At 43.4% G+C, this 19,720-nt stretch overlaps 1 protein-coding gene across 1 annotated transcript in view; it reads right to left on the minus strand.

Annotated features, from left to right (window-relative positions):
* Positions 1-3,811: 3,811 nt before the first annotated feature.
* Positions 3,812-19,720, minus strand: part of LOC129150124 (cytochrome P450 4V2-like) — a 35,391-nt gene continuing 19,482 nt past the window's right edge. Inside the window, exons 8-11 of the mRNA XM_054720331.1 lie at positions 11,581-11,683; positions 6,706-6,840; positions 6,434-6,613; positions 3,812-5,079 (exon numbers count right to left, since the gene is read on the minus strand). Coding sequence (XP_054576306.1) covers positions 4,907-5,079; positions 6,434-6,613; positions 6,706-6,840; positions 11,581-11,683 — 591 coding nt within the window. The 3' untranslated portion in view covers positions 3,812-4,906. The remainder of the gene's footprint in view (positions 5,080-6,433; positions 6,614-6,705; positions 6,841-11,580; positions 11,684-19,720) is intronic.

Below are 19,720 nucleotides of genomic sequence, written 5' to 3' on the forward strand. Positions count from 1 at the left end.
CATGCCCATTCAGTCATAGATTATGGAGGCTTGCTTTCACCCTACAACTACAGTGAAGCAGTTGTGACAGAGGCAGTAAGACCCACAAAGCTGAAAAGATTTGTGATCTGGCCCTCCTTAGGTGGCTCAGTTGGCTGGAACACCCTCCTGTACACCAAAAGGTTGGGGGTTCAAATCCCAGTCAGGAACATACCTGGGTTGTGATTTCCATCTCTGGTCAGGGCACATACAGGTGGCAAATGATCGATGTTTCTCTCTCACTTCTATGTTTCTCTCTCTCTCTTTCTCCCTTTCCCTCAATCTCTAAAATCAATAAATATCCTTGGGTGAGAATTTTTTTAAAAAAGTAAGTTGGAAATCCAGTTTAGCACTCGTGGCATAGAGTTTGGACTTCTCTGTCAGGATACCGTGGCTGCAAAAAAACACTGGTTTCTGAGGAGCCCATTTCTGCTCAGGACATTCTTTCTTATTTTAATTTTTAAGAAAAAGTCTCCATATACACTGAAATACACCTCCTTGCAACTTCTATCCTTCTATCCTAAATTTATCTACTCCATCCACACAAAATAATTTATTCTTTTTTGTACTTTTTAAAATATTTAAAGATATAACCACTTTCCCACTAAATCTCCTTGTTTTCTAACTATTCTTTAAAATTGCATTACATCAGTTTGTTTAGAAAATTAGATTTTCAGGGAGTTGGTGCTTAAGTAAATATTTAATGCATATTGCTGCACTACAGAACTCTGTTTATTAAAAATGGAGGATAACAAGGCTAATAAAATAATTTCTGGTTGTAATGCAGTAGCATATTTCAAATATGCAAGCTGTGATGCCTTTTAGATTGAGGGTATCAATCAAGGCAAGAGCAATTTCTTTTTATTGTACTCTACATTTACTGAGTTCTATCTTTCCTGATCTTAGTCAGCTTATGTTTCATAAGAATAAAAGCTGTGCTAAAAATTACATTTCTGTATAGAAACCTGATACTAATATTTTCTTTCCTTCAAAAGAAAAATTGTCATAGAGTTTAGACATGATTGTATTCTTTCAAGTATGGTGTTGGAGGAAGGCTCTACAGATACCCTGGACCGCCAGAAAGACAAACAAGTGGATCCAAGAGCAAGTTAAGCCTGAAACATCACTGAGGTAAAAAAAAAAAAAAGACAAAACTGAAGCTGTCTTACTTCAGGCACATCATGAGAAGGCAGAGTTATTCTGAAGCTGGGGAAAATCGAAGGCAGCAGGAAAGAGGAAGATCAAATATGAGATGGATTGAGTCCATAAAAGAAGCTGTAGGTAGAAGTCTACAAGAGCTGAGCAGGGCAGTTGAGAACATAATATTGTGAACATCACTCATTCATAGGGTTGCTAATGGCTTGTAACACACACACACACACACACACACACACACACACACACACGCATATCATCAGATACTACAAATATATTTTGATTTTCTAGATATAGTCCAAGAATCTCTTTATTTGTGAGACAGGTCAGTAGTTGGTCCAGAAACTAATGTTCCACAGTTTTCTGTGGCAAGGAACAGACCATCAATTCAATAGTCCATCACCTGGAGAGATTTCTAGATGATAAATCCCTGGGTACCCAGTGGATGCTTGGGGGTTTTGCTGATTCCCAAGTAGTCCTAAGAGATTTCACTTTCTCCATTCTATTAAGCAAAATATGTTGGTCTTTCCACTTATTTTTCAGAGTCAGGGAATGCCGCAACCTTTGCAGAGGGGTTCAGGATCTGAAGGAAAGGCCGAAGCCCAAATGAAAATATTAGACAAGAAATATAAATTTAGAAGGCATGGGGGGGGGGGCAGGTGGAACCTCTCTTGGAGAGGCACACTAACTTCTGGCCTGTAGGCTTTTTCTTTACTTGAATACACATTTGTCCTTTAGCAATTCATACAGGCATTTCAAAGGTAACTTTTGGTAAACAGTAAAAGGATTATCAGGTTAGGGAATTGCCTTGAGCCATTGAGCCCACAGCAGGGCAATATAATGCTGATTTTTCAGCCCTGCTGAATATCAAAGTCCATTGGCCTTCCAAGGGGTCTTTTTGCATTAATATGCTAGCTACTATTGGTTTTAGCCTCTGGCAAGGGAAACTCAAGATCAGTCTATGATAACTGCACAGGGAACATTTTCTTAGGGAGGCTGAGTGACACTGAGGACATTAACTCAAAGGTGCATTTCTTTTATTACTTACTAGAGGTCCTGTGCACAAAATCCATGTACTGGGAGGGGCGGGTGTCCCTCAGCCCAGCCTGCACCCTCTCCAATCTGGGACCCCTCTGGGGGATGTCTGACTGACGGTTTAGGCCCAATCCCAACTGGCAGTTAGACGTACCTCTCAAAATCCAGGACTGCTGGCTCCCAACCACTTGTCAGCCTGCCTGCCTGATTGCCCCTAACCGACTCTGCCAGCCAGCCTGATCACCCCCGAACCATTCCCCTGCCAGCCTGATTGACACCTCACTGCTCCCCTGCTGGCCCAATTGCCCTCAACTGCCCTCCTCTGCCAGCCAATCGCCCCCAACTGCCCCCCGCTGCAGGTCTGGTCCCCCTCAACTACACTCCCCTTCAGGCCTGGTAGCCCCCAACTGCCCTACCCTGCAGGCCTGGTCCCCCCAACTGCCTTCCCCTGCATGCCTGGTCACCCCTACCTGCCCTCCCCTATAGGCCTGAATGCCCACAACAGTCCTCCCCTGCTGGCCATCTTGTGGAGGCCATCTTGTGACCACATGGCGGTGGCCATCTTGTGCAAGGGTGTGATTGTCAATTTGCATGTTACCTCTTTATTATATAAGATTATAAAGCAGTCACCCACTAATTTATCTTCAAAAGTTATCTATATTTCAAACTGACATAAATTCTTAGAATAAAATGTAGCACCCATGTCTAAAATGTAGTTGATTATTCTTAAGATACCTCATTCAAGCAGGAGCATGATAGGTATTAGTAACACAGATATTTGATCATCTTATTAAAAAAAAGTCAGCATCTTCATGTTGATACTGCAGACCATGACATACTTTCTCCATTCCAACTCAGTTTAACTGACACAGTTTAAGTGAGTTTCCAATTAAAATATGAATACTAAATTATTCTGGGGCCAAATGAAGATTTTTAAGGCAAAAGGTAACACAAAGCAATGCTTTGCTTTAAATTTAATTTCATGTCTAGGGTAGGGTCACTACATTTTTTAAAGGCAAGGTTTAAATGTAAGTGCATGAAATTGAGAAATAATACCAATTTCCAAGAATAAAACTTCAATTATCCAAAATCATCTGGGGATGAATTTTCTACATATATCTATTTTCTAGATAACAAACTTTACCATATCTTGGGTATCATTTTCAGCTGCATCATATACTTCCTTGACTTTTTCCAGCAACATACGGACTGAATTATCTACACTGAGGGTCTTTGGGATGGTAAAGTACATAGAGCTGTTGACCCTGCCCTGTATACTTGAGCCCATAATGCTCGCCCAATAACTTTAGTTGGGTCACATCTTCCTTTGATATCCATTAAATAATATATATTCCATTCTCTTAGTTTGTCACTTCTACCTGCTATTGCCTTGAGAAAACTAAAGAAACAATCTCTGTCCATGCACCAGAAGGTCCCAAGTTTGATTCCCAGTCAGGGCACATACCTAGGTGTGAGTTTGATCCCCAGTCGGGACATGATGAGTAGCAATGGATCAAGGTACCTCTCACATCACATTGATGTTTCTCTCTCTCTCTCTCCCGATTCCTCCCACTCTAAAATCAATTTAGAAACAGAAACAATCTCATTAAAATTATTTATTAAATTAAGTTTTTTAAAGTCACTGAGTGAGGGAGTAGAGCTAATGTCCATGGAATTAAAATTCAGGAAATTTGTGTCGGTTACCAGCTTGACAGGTATGTTCTGAAGGACTGAATTTCCCAGAAGTTTAACCCTAAACTAAGTGCTGGTTACTATACATGTGAGACTTCTCTTCTCCTTAATGATGGGAGAATTCTAGAAGATCTGTGTTCTAATGATACACACAGTTACAGACCAGAGTTTCATAAAGCAATAGCATATTGTAGTAAAGATTTAGAGTTTAGACCTCTATCTATTTCCAGCCCTGTCACCCACTAGTGGTATGACTTTGGATAGAAACTTACCCCTGATTGATCTTATCACCTTCAAATGAAAAGGAGTATAACCTGATAAGGTCTAAGGTGGCTTCCAGCTCCAAAAGACTTTATGAGGGACTGGAGATCACCAAGAGGAATCTCTTCTGGTAATATATGATGTGTAAAGGTAATTGTGATGTTATGTAGAATGAAATGAAATGAAGGCCATAAGTACACAGTTAAAAGGAAAATAGGAATAGAACCTATGAGTCAACTTATAAATGATCTGCTCTCCTTGATAAAATCTGAAAAGTTTCATCATCATAATTATTCTCATAACTGATACCACAGATATAATTAAGACCTAAGCTCAAGCCTGAGTATTTAATTACCCTTTCAAATTAAATGTATATGTATACATGTATATTTGTGTTCAATAAGAATACCTTAAAAATTATGGAACAATCAATTAACTTATATCCTTTGGGTCTGTCATTTGAAATTGAATTGGCCTATGGGTCCCTCTGTTGAGAAATGTATATGTTTATTTGGGTACAGACATCAGTTAACTCGCCTTTTGGGATCAAGAGCAAGGGTAAGATAATGGTGGTGATGAAAATGTAAAAACTCTCTCTTTGGAAGACTTGACCCCAAGGTAAGTTTGGATAAGAAAAAATTAGGTGTAGGGTTTAAGACTATTAAATTCATGATCTGCGCATTGTAAATGCGAAATTTCTCTTAAAGAAAGACTATCGCTACTAAGTCACAGCCCAATAATATAGTTAGGATGCATCTGCGTTTCTCCTCTTCAACTTGATCCAGATGCCATTAGTAGGACGAAGAATCAGCTCTCCTGCCAGACCAAGTTCTTCTCTTTTCTGGGTGGATTCGACCCAAAAATGCCTCAGGATGCATGAAAGAATGACCTTTTCTTCCATCATGGCAAACCTTTGACCTTCAAATTAATGTAAATAACATGACTTTAATAACAGATCTATCTCAAATGGGAGAAAGAACAGGTTCGATTAGAAGAAGCAAGTGATGTTAGATTTTCACAGTAGGCCCTGGGCGAACCAGTATCACTCAGGATGCTTCCTAATAATAAAGATTCTTGAGTGCCCTTCCCTGCTCCCACCCAGTGCATCTGAATAGTTCTGGGGACAAGGAATCCAGCCCACACAGCACCCAGATGAATCCTGGCTCATTGACCATGAGAACCACTGTTCTAGAATGCTCTCCTGCTGGGCCTTTTATGTAGTTTACTATAGAGTTACAAGGCCAGCATTTACGTAAACAATAAAATGCCAGAGTTGCTAATGCCAAAAGGGTTTATAATGCATGGTGGTGTGCTTTCATTTTGTTTACGTACTTCTGCTGGTTCTATGTTGAGCATTATCTGTTTTGAATTTGAAAAAAGCAATTCTTGAAAGCAATAAAAACAGGTTAAATAAACTAATTGTTATAAATGAGCTTTCTACCATATAAAGTATATTCTACTTCAATCCAAAGATCTACATTTTAAAACTCTACCATGAAACTGGTTATGCTTTATGTTATGGGCTGAATGGTATTCCCCCCAAATTCATCTGCTGAATTCTTAACCCTCAGTACCTCAGAATGTGACTGCATTTGGGGATAGGGCCCTTAAAGAGGCGAGTAAAATAAAATGTGGTCCTATGGATGGGCCCTAATCCAACCTGCCTGGTGTCTTTATAAAAAGAAGAGATCAAGCCCTGGCTGGGTGGCTCAGTTGGTTGATATGTCATCCCATTCTCCATAAGGTTGTGAGTTCAATTCCATCAGGCATATACCTAGGTTGTGGGTTAGATTCCTGGTTGGAGCACATATGGGAGGCAACCAATCAATGTTTCTCTCATATCAATGTTTCCTCTCTCTCACTAAAAATCAATGAAAACGTATCCTTAAATGGGATTAATTAGAAACACACACACACACACACAGAGGAATAAACTACATGAAGACACAAGGAGAAGACATCTATCTATAAGCCAAAGAGAGAGCCTCACAAGAAACCAGCCCTGCAGACACCTTGATCTTGGACTTCTGGCCTCCAGAATTGTGAGAAAATAAAATTCTGTCATTTAAGCCACCTAGTCTGTGGCGCTTTGTTAAGCAGCCCTAGAAAACTGATATACTTTACAACAGTCATAGTAAAGTGGAGGAAAAAATAAAACAACTAGTTTTTTTAACAGACTTGTATCTGAGACACTACATCTCTAAGACATTATTGTGAGAAACCCCCTGCCAGGTGCACCTGAAAGGTCAAACCAATTCTGATGGATACAAACCTATACAGTTTCTGGGTCCAGCAGAGAAGGGCACATAAGCGTATGGATGGCGTCCAATCGAATTCTCGGGAAAGAACCGCTCTGGCTTGAACTCCTCAGGGTCTGGGAAGAACTTCGGGTCTCTATGCAGTGCGTAGGGAATGATGAGTAGTTGAGAGCCTTTCACGACTTTGTACCCCGCTGTCATGAGGCAGTTGATATATCATGAGAACAGAGTAAAACACACACAGAAAAGTCCACTCTCCCCACTACTTTAATGAAAGAATTCTCACCAACATCACAATCTTCATTAAGATCACGGGCAATTAAAGGCACAGAAGGAAAAATACGAAGGGTCTCCTTAATAACACACTCCAGATATTTAAGTTTCTTCAGGTCTTCTAAGGTAACAGGGCGATCAGAATTCCCTGATCAAAGGAAATACATGAAATAAAATAAATGAAGAACTATTTGGGCTTGGCAAATAAGACATCAAAAAAGAATCTATATATATAAAAAAACAGTGTCCATGATGACCAGGATGACCAAATGACTGGTCACCATGAGGTGGCATGAACTACCTTTTGGACCCTCCCCATTCCCAGCCCATGAGCAGTGGCGGAGCGGGACTGGGGACTGGCTAGGAGGCTGAATGGCTGACCTCTAGGTCCCTGCCCCTGGCACGTTCCAATGGATCAGCGATGGTGAACGGGGGAATCAGGGTGGGTTGTGGGAGGACTGGGCTGGCTGTCAGGCTGTTGGGATCACCAGCTCATTCCTGGTTGCTCGGGGGCTCAGGCCTGTGGGAACGCAGGTGCCGGCTACTTTACCTCCATTCACCTGAGCTGGGCCAGCTGCTGATAGAACATGCTGCCCACTTGAGGCCACTCATGCTGGAGCAGTTATGTTGTGGGCATACCCCGCAGCTTTCATCAGTGCCTAAAGCCCCAGCAGAGGCAGCAGCTGAGGCAGCAGGGATCCCAAAGGCCTGAGAGCCCAGTGGCAAAGGCAGTGTTAAGCCTGGGGACTGGCAAAAGGACAGAAGATGGCCCTGACCACAGGAGACTAGGCCTAGGGACCCTACCCAAACGATTTTGTGCACTGGGCCTCTAGTATATTATAACATCAATACACTGAATGTTAAATACCAACAGCTAAAGTAAAATTCTTACTAGTATAGATAATCAAAATAAAATGAGACAATAATGTTAAATAAATTTTAAAAAAAATAACAGATACAAAGGTCACATGTATCATTAAATTTGGAGGAAGTACTCAGAGTACATAAATCCATAGAGACAGAGTGTAAATGAGGCGTTGCAGGGGCTGGAGGAAGAGAACATGGGGAATGGCTGATTAACGCTGCAGGGTTTCCTTTTGGCTGCTGAAGTGGGTTGGAATTAGATAGAAGTGACATTGTGAATGCATGAAAAATTTAATTTTGAATCCTCAGAGCCTCTTCCAGAAGTGTATCTTCTCCTGGGTCAGATTCTTGGACTCTGCCATAGTCTGGCCCCCAAATGCCCTCCATTCCCACCTCAAGAAGAAATCCAAATGGCTTCTTGGACCTGCCAACAGGAATAAACAAAACAAAACAAAAAAACACAGCAGGAAGCAACCGAACATATTGAAAAAGATAAAAATGAGACAGACCAACTCAGTGAACAAGCCAGTGAGAAGATTCTGATGGTCGACCTATAACCAATTCTGCCAACCATTGTTTTTCAGAAGAGGTAGGACTTGATGGCCCAAATCCCAAATTTCCAAGTAACAATATTTGCAACCATCACTGCTTGGAGAGACGGATGGGAAAGCACTGTGTTATTTAACAAGAGTTGAAGCACAGAATTGAAAAGTAATAAATCAGGTCACAGAACAGCTTTTCATTTCCATGAAAACCCTTCCTTAGAAAATAATTGCACCCAAAGAATTTCATCTGAGTGCAAGCCGTGATGCGTTTTCAAAGTCCACTGAAATATCTGGAAAGGATTTGATGAAATGTTCAAATCCACTGCAGGATAAAGCCAGCAGGAAGAGGCTGAGAGCCAAAAATCTGGTTTATGGCCATTCTGATGCGGGTGCAGATAAGGTGGGAGAGATCATCCAAGGTGGTGTTTGCAAAAATCCAATTCATTACTACTTGCTTCCTGATATGGAAGATGAAGAAGGAGAAGGAGAAGAGAAGAAGGTGATGATGGGGGGGGGGGTGGCGGGGGAGAGAGAGGGGATTGAAAGCTACCAACGAAGAAGCCGATGAGGATGAAGGAGAAGATGACTAAGGAACACTGATGGACTCCAACCTTCTTTTTAAAAGATTCCTCCAGTCACGGGGAGCAAGTTAAAGTCTGGGTTTTTTTGTTTCGTTTTACTCTTAGGCTCAATAATTCTTCTCTTGAAGTCTTTTCTCTCCCTTACATCCTGGTTCTCAAATTATTTGGGGGAAATACCTTGAGCAGAATACAGTGGGAAAAGAATCTCTAAAGCTTTCTGTTCCAAACTCACTTTTTTTTTTTTTTACTTTTAAAAGTATTTTTCTTTTTTCCATTGATTTTTTTTTCTTTATTGATTAAGGTATTACATATGCGTCTCAATCCCCCCATTGCCTCTCTACACCCCCACGCATGTCTTTACCCCTCTGGTGTCTGTGTCCATTGGTTAGGCGTATATGCATGCATACAAATCCAAATTCACTTTTATCCCTTCCTGACTCAACAAACACTGTATGGAATCAATGCCCCTGTGCTCCCTGGGAAAGAAAAACCTGCTTACATTGCTCCGCTGGAGGCTGGAGGCTCAGCCCGCCCAGCAGTGCACAGAATTCTAGCTTTTTCCCTCCTTTCTCTGTACATTGAGCACACAGATTACACTGTGTCTCTGTGAATGTGGACAGTTAGCATTTACCAACATACACCTGTCTACTTTCTCTTGCATGGAACATTTTTTAAACTAAAAAAAGAAAATGGATTTATAGAAGGTCAAAGGGTAGATATGAGATGCTTGGGTTAGTTAAGGGGAAATTTTGACAAGAAGGCTTCTCCTTTGGTGTGTTTAATTGTGATGTGTAATGGACTTCTTTGCAGTTTAAGATGATATTTTAAAATAAAATTCTCTCCTAATAATGGCCTGGGCCCTGCAGCTCAATGGGAGAAGAGCAGACCTGCAGAATCTTATTTGGAATTGTCATTCTGTATTGTAATCTTGTTCCAGTTTATTTAAATTTTTTTGTTTGTTTCACTGGAAAAAAAAGATAATGCTCAATTTTAAACAATAAAAGTGTATCAGTTGCTTTCTTATAATGAAACTAAATGTGAACTTTACCTCAGTAAAAAAAAAAAAAAAAAAGAGGAATGAATACTTACATCTCAATATCCAAAGATCAGTTGATCAAAAAAGTTTTAGAACTAATACTGGGGATAGAAGAGAAGTGAGGCACAATTAGCAAAAAGCATGAGAAACAACAGAATAAAAATTCTAGTAAAAATGGTGTCAATTACGTGAGATCACAAAGCACTTGTGACACCTGCAATGGGCTAGAAATTGTAAAAATCACAAACGTGGGAACACATTCCAAAAGAACCCGGGTTTCTAGAATACCCCATTTACACACCACACCAGAGGCAATCTGAGAGAAATTCAACTTGAAACGGGAAAAATGAAATGATGACAGAAACAGAGCCCAGGAGTTTAGATCGTCTCCATTCCACAAAATACAGTCTTCCCTCTTGATATGAAAATCCAGTCCTCCCACCATCTGGACATGAAATTCCTTTTCCAACTTCACCTCTCAATGGGTTCTAACAAATGTTCTGAATTCCACCTGTCCTTTAATGCTTACTATTATCTGCCAACGTTTCCACTCTGCCATTGTGCAACAGGAGCCTTACTTTCCAGAATGCCTTCCACCTCCTCCTCTTTTCCTTTATTATTCCTTCCCCACTTTGCACTAGGAAAATCCATCAGATACCACTTTGTAGATTGGCCAACCAACCTTTACCTTTCTTTACCCAACCATGGAAAGCCATATGACATCTGATTAAACAAAGAATTAAGTTGATGGCACAATGCACAGTTCCTTTGTGGTAGGCTGATCATGACCCACAAATATATCAGGTCCTAATCCCTAGAACCTTTAAATATTGCTTTATTTTGGAAAAGGTGCTTTTGAACATTTTATGAAGGATCTTAAAATGGAGAGATGATCGTGGATTATCCAGGTGGGCCATGAATGCAATGACAATTGTCATAATAAAAGAGAGCAGAGGGAGATTTGACACACACCCACAGAAGAGAAAGTGATGTGAAGATGGAGACAGAGATTTGAATGGTGTGGCCATAAGCCAAGGTATGTTGGCAGTCACCAGAAGGAATGGATTCTCCCCTTAGGCTTCCAAAAAGTGTAGCCCTGCCAACACATTGATTTAACTCAGAGATACTGATCTGGGCCTTATGGTGTCCAGAACTGTAAGAGAATAAATTTCTATTGTGCTAAGCCACCCAGTTTGCAGTATCTGTGACAGCAGTCAAATGAGACTAATATTATCCTTCATCCGCTCCTCCTCTGTCTTCTTGCCTTAAACATGAGACCCAGAACAACAATCAAGTAAACAAAACCCACGATGATGAAAATGACACAGAGAGAAAATAGCAAACCCAGGATTCTCACAACATCCCTATTGGCATCAGCCTAGGACTCTTTACCTGCAGGTTACTGGTTGTGCGAAAGAAATTGATGTCCCATCAGCTTAATCCACAAGCAATCCTATATGGAACAGCTCTCCTGGACCCCACTAACCAGCTTCACCTCTCCTCTCTGCCCTCCGCTAGCCCCTTCCTCATATCGCCCAAGCACACAACCATGACTTGATACTTTGTACACAGTGACTGCTTCACCTATGAAGCAGTGAGGTCCTGAGGACAGGGACATTTGTCTGAGTAGCCACAGCATCTAGCCCAGTGCAGTCACAGGCCAAGCAATCAGCAAAAACCTGTAAACAAATGGGTGAGGTTTGGAAAGGACATTAGGCCTGGAAGGGGTCCCAGATGGCAGCCTTCCTGCTTATTTCAGTGTCTTTAGAACAGGCCCGACTGCTCTTTCTTAATGAGCAAGAATGCCATTTGCTTCAGTGACTTGGGACCTTCCATGTAAGCAGTGAAGGGGCCACACGTACCAAACACTTCGTCCAGTTCATTGTCCACTTTTTTCTGGACTTCTGGGTAGCAGCCCAATAGGTACAAGGCCCAGTTTATTCCAGCTGCAGTTGTGTCATGGCCCTGCAATGTAAGAGGGAAAAAACAGCTTAGAAAGCAGAGTTCTATTGAGAAGGTTAGGGATGCTAGCTCTATTCTGAATTGTCTCTGGATTTGACAGCTGTGACGTGACCCCAGACAGAACCAGTTAATTTTATACAGTATTTTACCTCCGTGGGGAACAAACCAATGAAACAATCCCTTCAAAGGGGACGCCTCTGGTACAGGGACATTTCAATAGGACAGAGTCACATACTTGGTGAGAGTGGCTGGGCTGGGCTAACAGGAGGCATTCCAAGGGAACTCCGTGCGCTGGACTGTTTTTGAGGAAATAAACGTGTGACTTTCCTGAGCCAAGTGGCCAGATCTGCACTTCTCCACTGTCCCCCATTTGTACCGTTGGCTTTACCGGGACACCAGGGAGCACATGGATGATTCTGAGTAGCAGTCTCCACATCAAGAAGTAGATAAATAGCCCCATTTAAACCTGGCTGAGTTTAAGGGAAAATATCAAATATTTTGCAGAAATGAACTCAATTATTCTTCACAAAAGACCCATGGGAGCCCGGCTGGAATGGCTCAGTGCTTGAGCATCAACCTATGAAACAGGAGGTCATGGTACCATTCCTGGTCACAATGCATGCTCAGGTTGTGGGCTCGATCCGCAATAGGGGGCATGCAGGAGGCAGCCAATCAGTGATTCTATCTCATCATTGATGATTCTGTCTCTTCCTCTCCCTTCAATAAAAATATTTCTCTAAAATCAATAAAAATATATATATTTTTAAAATCTCCATGGGATGCTTGATACTGCATTTCACATTTTAGAGATGACAAACTGAGCCCCAAAAGATGCTAAATGACTTTCCCAAGCCCAACAGCTTCATAGGAGGTGGAGGCAAGAATAGGGCCCTTGGCGTTTCTGATGACAAAGCAGCGTCCACACTCTTCACCTCGGGGAGCGTGGAGGATGCGGGGTGAGGAGACTCCAGCTCCAATACTGATGGTGACACCTGGACGACCTTATTCTCTGTCCGTTCAGTGTCTTTAGGCATCAGCCCTCCACTTCCTGTCCTTACCTCACCAGGACACTCCACATGCAAAATGGTAAGTTCTCCAGAAAAAAAAAAGTATTTGAAAAATAAAAAATAATATTATAACTCTTACTGGTCCATTTACCCTAAATAACACAAGTGACCATTGTAATATGTCATCTCCTGGGCAGAAGTCTCTGAAGCACTTACTTTAGGTCCTCAGTTGAATTGTTGAGGACTTTTCTGAAATTTAAAAACATATGTTGAGAAGTCTCTGATGTTCGCATGATTGTTATTTTCTCACACTTGCAATTTGTTTACAGAAATGACTCTGGACTCCGACAAAAGCTGGCCCATGTCACTCAGTTGTTCAGCAAAGTCATAGAGGAAGTGCTTTTGCTAAACAATTTTAATAGCTTCTCCTGAATTTGAAAATGAACTTCTTGTTTTATTTTTGTCTGTGACCCAAAGGCAGCAAACACAAAGCACAGAGCCAAGTGCATTGGCGGAACTGCGCAAGGCAAGAATCCGCCAGACCAGGAGCATAAAGGGCCCGGCATAGACATAGAAGCAAGGAACAGATTGTTCCATCTCAGAGGGAAGGCGGGGGTGAGTGTGTGAGTGAGTGGGAAGAGATCAACCAAAGAACTTGTATGCATACATGCATAACCCATGGATACAGACAATAGGGTGGGGGGCAGGAGCAGGCTATAAGGGGTCAATGGGGAAAACGGGGGACATATGTAATACTTTTAACAATAAAGATTTTAAAAATAAGTAAAATGAAATATAGAAGTGAAAAAATAAAATGAAAGACCTGGCAGCAGCACCCTGCGTCCTCTTTGGAGGAGGTCACAATACTGTGGTTGTACATGCTATGCCCACTGTTTCATGGGAAGAAGGGAAAAGTTAGAATTCAGAGAATGTTAGAGCTGTAAGAAAGAGATCGTTAGTCTGGTTGTTCTTGTGGAAGTGCGAGGTTACTGGTGGGAGATGATGTATATGTGCAGCTGTGAGTGAGTGTGTATGTGCAGCTGTGAGTGAGTGTGTATGTGCAGCTGTGAGTGTGTGGGTGCAGGGGCCACTTCAGCACCAGATACCAGCCAATATCTGCTGCACAAGAAAGTGCCAGGCACGATGGTTGGTGCACATTAGAAAACTATTCCCCTAGTCCTCAGGGCTGTTCTGTGCGGCCCGGGCTATAACAACGAGGCCACAGAGGTCCCGAAAGGGAGAGGAGGTGCCCGAGGTCACACTCCTAGTGTAGGTCAGAGCTGGGATTTGGCCCCACAGCCCATTTTTCAGTGAATTACATGTTCATTTTCTGCATAATGTTCCTTTTCAATAAAGTGATCTGCTTAAAATAGAAGTTTCAAACCACTGGTAGAGTCCATCTTTCCACTTTCCACACAGGGGCTGTGGCAGAGATCTGCAATGACTGGGCCTGTCTCCTGTGGCCCGTCAGCACAGACCTGGGAGCAGTCAGGTCTGTGGACCCTTCACAACGTCTGCTTCCTGCTGCAGGGCGCAGCCTTCCTCCTGGGGAGTCTCTGCACCCAGGCGGCTGCAGGCAGAGCAAACACGGTGCATGCAGTCCGCCATGGAAACCTGAAGGCTTTCCCTTTCCTCCATTTCCAGGATATTCCACATGCTGCCTTTTAAAACCACTTCTGAATCTTTATTTGGTATGCCACATGTTAAGAGGTTTTCTCTTTATAATATTTAATGTAGTTACTTGTAAAGTTACTTTGCAAAAAATTCATCTTTTTGCCCTGCTGGTGTGGCTCAGGGGTTGAGTGTTGACCTATGAAGGAGGAGGTCATGGTTCAATTCCTGGTCAGGGCACATGCAGGAGGCAGCCAATCAATGATCCTCTCTCATCATTGATGTTTCTATCTCTTTCTCCCTATTCCTTTCTCTCTCTCCCTAAAAAAACATAAATAAATAAACTATATATTTTTTTAAATTTGTCTTTTTTTTTATATATATCAAGACCAGAAATCTCTTTAGAATCACATGGTTAAATTCTCTACTAGAAGGAGCTGGGAAGATGGAGGCTGGCAGGACGGAGGTGAGGGAGAGGGTGTGAGTGAGTGAGGAGGTGACGGGGAGTGTGTGGACGTGTGCAGTGTGTGTGTGTGAGTGAGGGAGGGACAGTCAGATCCGGCAGGAGAACCGGAGGCTGGCAGACCAGGCTCTCCTGGACAGGGAGCCCCCACCACCGCTGCGGGCACTCCCCGGGCTGCGGGGCTCGAGCAGGGAGCCCACGCCATCTTGAGGGGGAGAGGGGCCTCCTCTAGGAACTCAGCACCCCCCCCCCCAGACTGGCCTTGGACACTGCCCGTGACCCTGCAGCCACACCAGCCAAAGGCCTGCTGCCTCGCCCGCAGACCTGCAGATCCTAGGACATCTACCTCCAAGGGCACAGGGCTCCCGCAGCGGTGAGTGGACTTCCCCCTCCCTGGCTGCTGATCTCCAGACACCGTGGGCACCCCGATCCAGTGCACAGACACCCTGAGTACGTCGCCCTGGCAGAGGGGTCTCCAGTGCCTCTGTGAGCCACCATTGGGTGCACAGGTATCCAAACAAGGACACACAGCCCCTGCAGTAGAAACTCGGACTTCCCCCTTCCAGGCGGCCTGCCCAAAGACATCTATATCACACAGTTTCAGCACATAGGTCCCCTGAGTCTGCGGCCCCAGCAGGCGGCTCCCAGGTGCCTCTCTGAGCCACAGCAAGGCACGACCCTGGCTGCCAGCATCCAGTCCTCATGGTAGCAATGCTCCAGCACATGGGCCCCCTGAGCCCACTGCCCCAGCAGACAGCTCCTGGGTGCCTCTGTAAGCCACCTTTGGGTGTGTGTATGTAACCAAGGGTGCACATATCCCAAAGGAGAAACTGGGACTTCTCCCTCCTCAGGTCAGCAGCACACCACGTTAGTGCAGCTCCAGTGTGTGGGCCCCATGAGCACACAGCCCAGGCAGATAGCTCCTGGGACCCTCTGTGAGCTGCTACTGGGTGTGTGCCTCTCCAACCAAGGGGCACGGCTCCCTCAGCAGGCTCCATGACATTCCCCCTTTCAGCTGCCTACTTCTGGACACCTTGGTGAGTTTTTGAGGACCCGCCTTCCCAGACAAGGTCACATTGTTTCAGCCACACACTCTGAAATTCCCACAACCTCAGCTGCTGGCTCCTGAACCTCTCATGATTCAGAGAGAGAAATCACTTTGGCCAGAGTCCCACTGCCTCAAATGCAGACTACAAGACAGCCGCCCCCCACCGTCCCAGGCTCTGACACTACCTCAGCAAGAGTCACACAACAGCAGCCAAAGTCACAGTACTTGAGCCTCAGGCCCCGAGATCCCTTCCTCCCAAGCCCATGGACTCTGGGAACTCACAGTGGGCACATACCAGTGAGACCACAGGCAACCCTTTCCATAAGACCTGGAACCATAATCACAACCACAACAGCTTGCACAACGAAGCTGGGGGTGAGTCATATTGCCAATCTGTGACGAAACTTCATCCACGAATAAAAAACTAACATTTAAGACACAACTACATAAAGAGAACCCAAATAGCTCAAGTAGGGGGCTCCGCTAGATCACCAAGCCCAGGATATCTGAGAGGCTGCACCACTGGGTCCCAAAAATCACCAACTATATAGCACCATCCCCAAAAAAACCCTGGTAGCAAAGCAGTTGGATCTAAGACTGAGAAACAATTAAAATATTACAGCAAAAAATGCGGAGACATAAAAACAATTCTCCCAAAAAAAGAAAAAGAGGAATCACCAGAAAGGGAATTAAATGAGATGGAGGCAAGTAACTTGACAGAGAAAGAATTCAGATTAATGGTTATAAGGATGCTCAAACGTCTGGATGACAAATACACACAACTCAATGAGAATTAAAAGAAGTTGAATAAGAATGTCACCAACATGAAAAGGAATCAAGAGGAAATGAAGAATGACCTAGCTGCAATAAAGAACACAATAGAACGCTTCAACAGCTAACTAGAAGAGGTTGAGGTCCACATCAGTGAATTAGAAGACAAGTTAGGAAAAAACACACACACACAGCAGCAACTGGAAAGAAACTTAAAAAGCAGGAGGAGAGCCTAAGGGAGCTTTGGGACAACACAAAAGGAAACTACATCTGCATAATAAGGGTGCAGAAGGAGAGGAAGCGGAGCAAGGAATAGAAAACCTGTTTGAAGAAATAATGACAGAAAAACTTCCTGATGTTGGGAAGAAAAAAAAACAACAACAAAGAAGTCTACAGCTTTTTCTGAAGGAGAAAGTTGATCTGGTATTTAATTAGGGTCTTAAACTTTGTAATTTCTAACTAAAATATAATAATTCTTCATCAGTCATAGCAAGCTACTTCAAAATATTATCAGACTTTTAAAAATGCTAAAAAGTTTTTTAAAGAATTCCTATAGATCCAAGATGGCGACCAGCAAGAAGGTAGGGAGGGAGAGTGTGTGAGAGAGTGAGGGAGTGATAGAGGAGTGTGTGGACATGTGTGGTGTGTATGAGTGAGAGCTAGGGACAGTTAGATCTTGCAGGTCTTCCAAGGGGCTGCGAAACCAGGCAGTCTTAGAAGGCGAAACCCCGCTGCCACTGCAAACACTCCGGGGAGGACACTGCCGGCACAGAGACCATGCCACCTTGAAGAACAGAACTACTTGAGACTAGGATCCTAGCCTCGCCACTACCCAATCTGGTATCAATTGCAACACTGGGACCCTACAGCCACTCAGCTTAAAAGATCTGTGACCACAGCTGCAGACCCATGGACACCAAGACCCTAGGCACCCTGGGTGTGCAGACATGGGAGGTTTGTTTCCCACAACCAAACCCGGTGCCCACGCAGGGAGGCTGCACTGAATTTGAGCCTGGGCGTGTGAACTTGGGGAGTTTGTTTCCTGTGACCAGAACCTGTGCCACACAGGGAAGCTGTGCTGAATTTGAGCCTGGGTGCACAGACACGGGGAGTTTGCTTCCCACAGTGCACACCCGCATGACCAGACCCCATGCCCACACAAAGTGACAGTGCCACCTGACTTTGATTCAGAGCAAGTGCACACGTAAGGCTTTTTCCACAGGGCAGAAGTGGGCCTCCTGCTGACACAGTGCGACTGTGCAACCCGGTCCCCCTAGCAGACCAGGGACCCTGATTCTCTGTGCAAGAGGTAGCACTGAGCACCAGTGACTTGACTGTTTCTCATTGTGCACGCCTGGGATCCCTGATTCCCAATGCATTCACACTAAGAGCCAGTGACACCAATTCTTGGCACATGAGCACACAGGGACCCTGATTCTCAGTGCGAGGCCTCACCAAGCAATAGAGATCACAATACTCAATTCTTGGCACAGACACAGGGGGTCTCTGACACCTGACACGTGCTAGGGGGCTCTGATTTTTGGCACACACCATCGGGGTCTCTGTTTTAGCACTGTGCAGGCGGGGTCCCTGATTCTAGGTGCGCACACAAGGCCTCACTAAGTGCTTATGACTCTGATCCTAGGCGAGTGTGGCTCCCACCAACCCACAGCAGCCACACAACTTGGTGTCAGAGTTCTTCAGTGACACTCAGGGGGTGCAAAGCTCCCACTGCACACAGCCCAGGCACCTGCAACACGACATTTGAACCTTCTGGTGATAGTCAAAATGGGGAGACAATGAAACAATCCCCAGAGGAAAGAAAAAGAGGAATCACAAAGAAAGGAAATATGTGAAACAGAAGCATGCAACATGACAGAAAAGTAATTCAGAGTAATGGTTGTACAGTTCATACACCAGATGGACAAGAAAATCAACAACCTATGCAAAAATCAGGAAGAAATCAAAAGTGATATAGCTACAATCAAAAACACCATGGAAGGTTTCAATAGTAGATTAGAAGAAGCAGAGGACCGAATTAGTGAGTTAGAAGATACAGTGCAGAAACAAGCCCAATCTGAACAGCAACTGGAGAAAAAAATTAAAAAGCAGGAGGAGAGCCTAGGGGAGCTTTGGAACAATGCAAAACAAAGTAACACACGTATAATAGGGCTGCAAGAAGGACAAGAAGAACAGCAAGGATTATAAAATCTATTTGAAGAAATAATGAGAGAAAACTTCCCTGATATGGGGAAGAAAAAAGTTACACAAGTACAGAGAGTTCCAAGCAAGATGAATCCCAAAAGACCCACACCAAGACACATCATAATTACAATGGCAAATGTTAACGAAAAAGAGAGAATCTTAAAGGCTGCAAGAGAGAGACAGAGGTTACCTACAAAGGATTCCCCCATCAGATTATCAAATGATTTCTAAACATAAACACATCAAGCTAGAAGGGAATGGAAGGACGTATACAAAGTGATGCAAAACAAAGGACTGAATCCAAGACTACTCTATCCAGCAAGACTATCAATCAAAATTGAAGAGGAAATCAGGAGCTTTGCTGACAAAAAAAGGCTAAGGGAGTTTATCACTACCAAGCCAGCAAAGCAAGAAATGCTAAAGGAAATGCTGTAAAAAGAAGAAATAGAAAGGGAGGAAGGAACACAGGCATAAAATACAGAAATGGCTATAAACAAGTACCTATCAATAATAACATTAAACATAAATGGATTAAATGCTCCAGTCAAGACATTGAGTGAATGAATGGATAAGAAAACATGACCCATATATATGCTGTCTACAGGAGACCCACCTCAAAACAAGGGACTCACACAGACTGAAAGTGAAGGGATGGAAAAATTTCTATCAGGCAAATGGAAATGAAAAAAAAGCTGGGGTAGCAATACTTATAGCTGACAAAATAGACCTAAAAATGAAGACCATAACAAGGGACAAGAAAGGCCACTTTATAACTCTAAAGGTATCGATACAACAAGAGGATTTAACTCTGACAAACATTTATGCACCCAATGCAGGAGCACCCAAATACATTAAAAAAAAAAAAAACAAAAACAAAACTTCTGGAAGATATCAGGGGTGAGATTGACAGCAAAACAATCATAGTAGGAGACTAT

Source organism: Eptesicus fuscus, chromosome 8 (genome assembly GCF_027574615.1).
Source record: "Eptesicus fuscus isolate TK198812 chromosome 8, DD_ASM_mEF_20220401, whole genome shotgun sequence".
Lineage (NCBI taxonomy): Eukaryota > Metazoa > Chordata > Mammalia > Chiroptera > Vespertilionidae > Eptesicus > Eptesicus fuscus.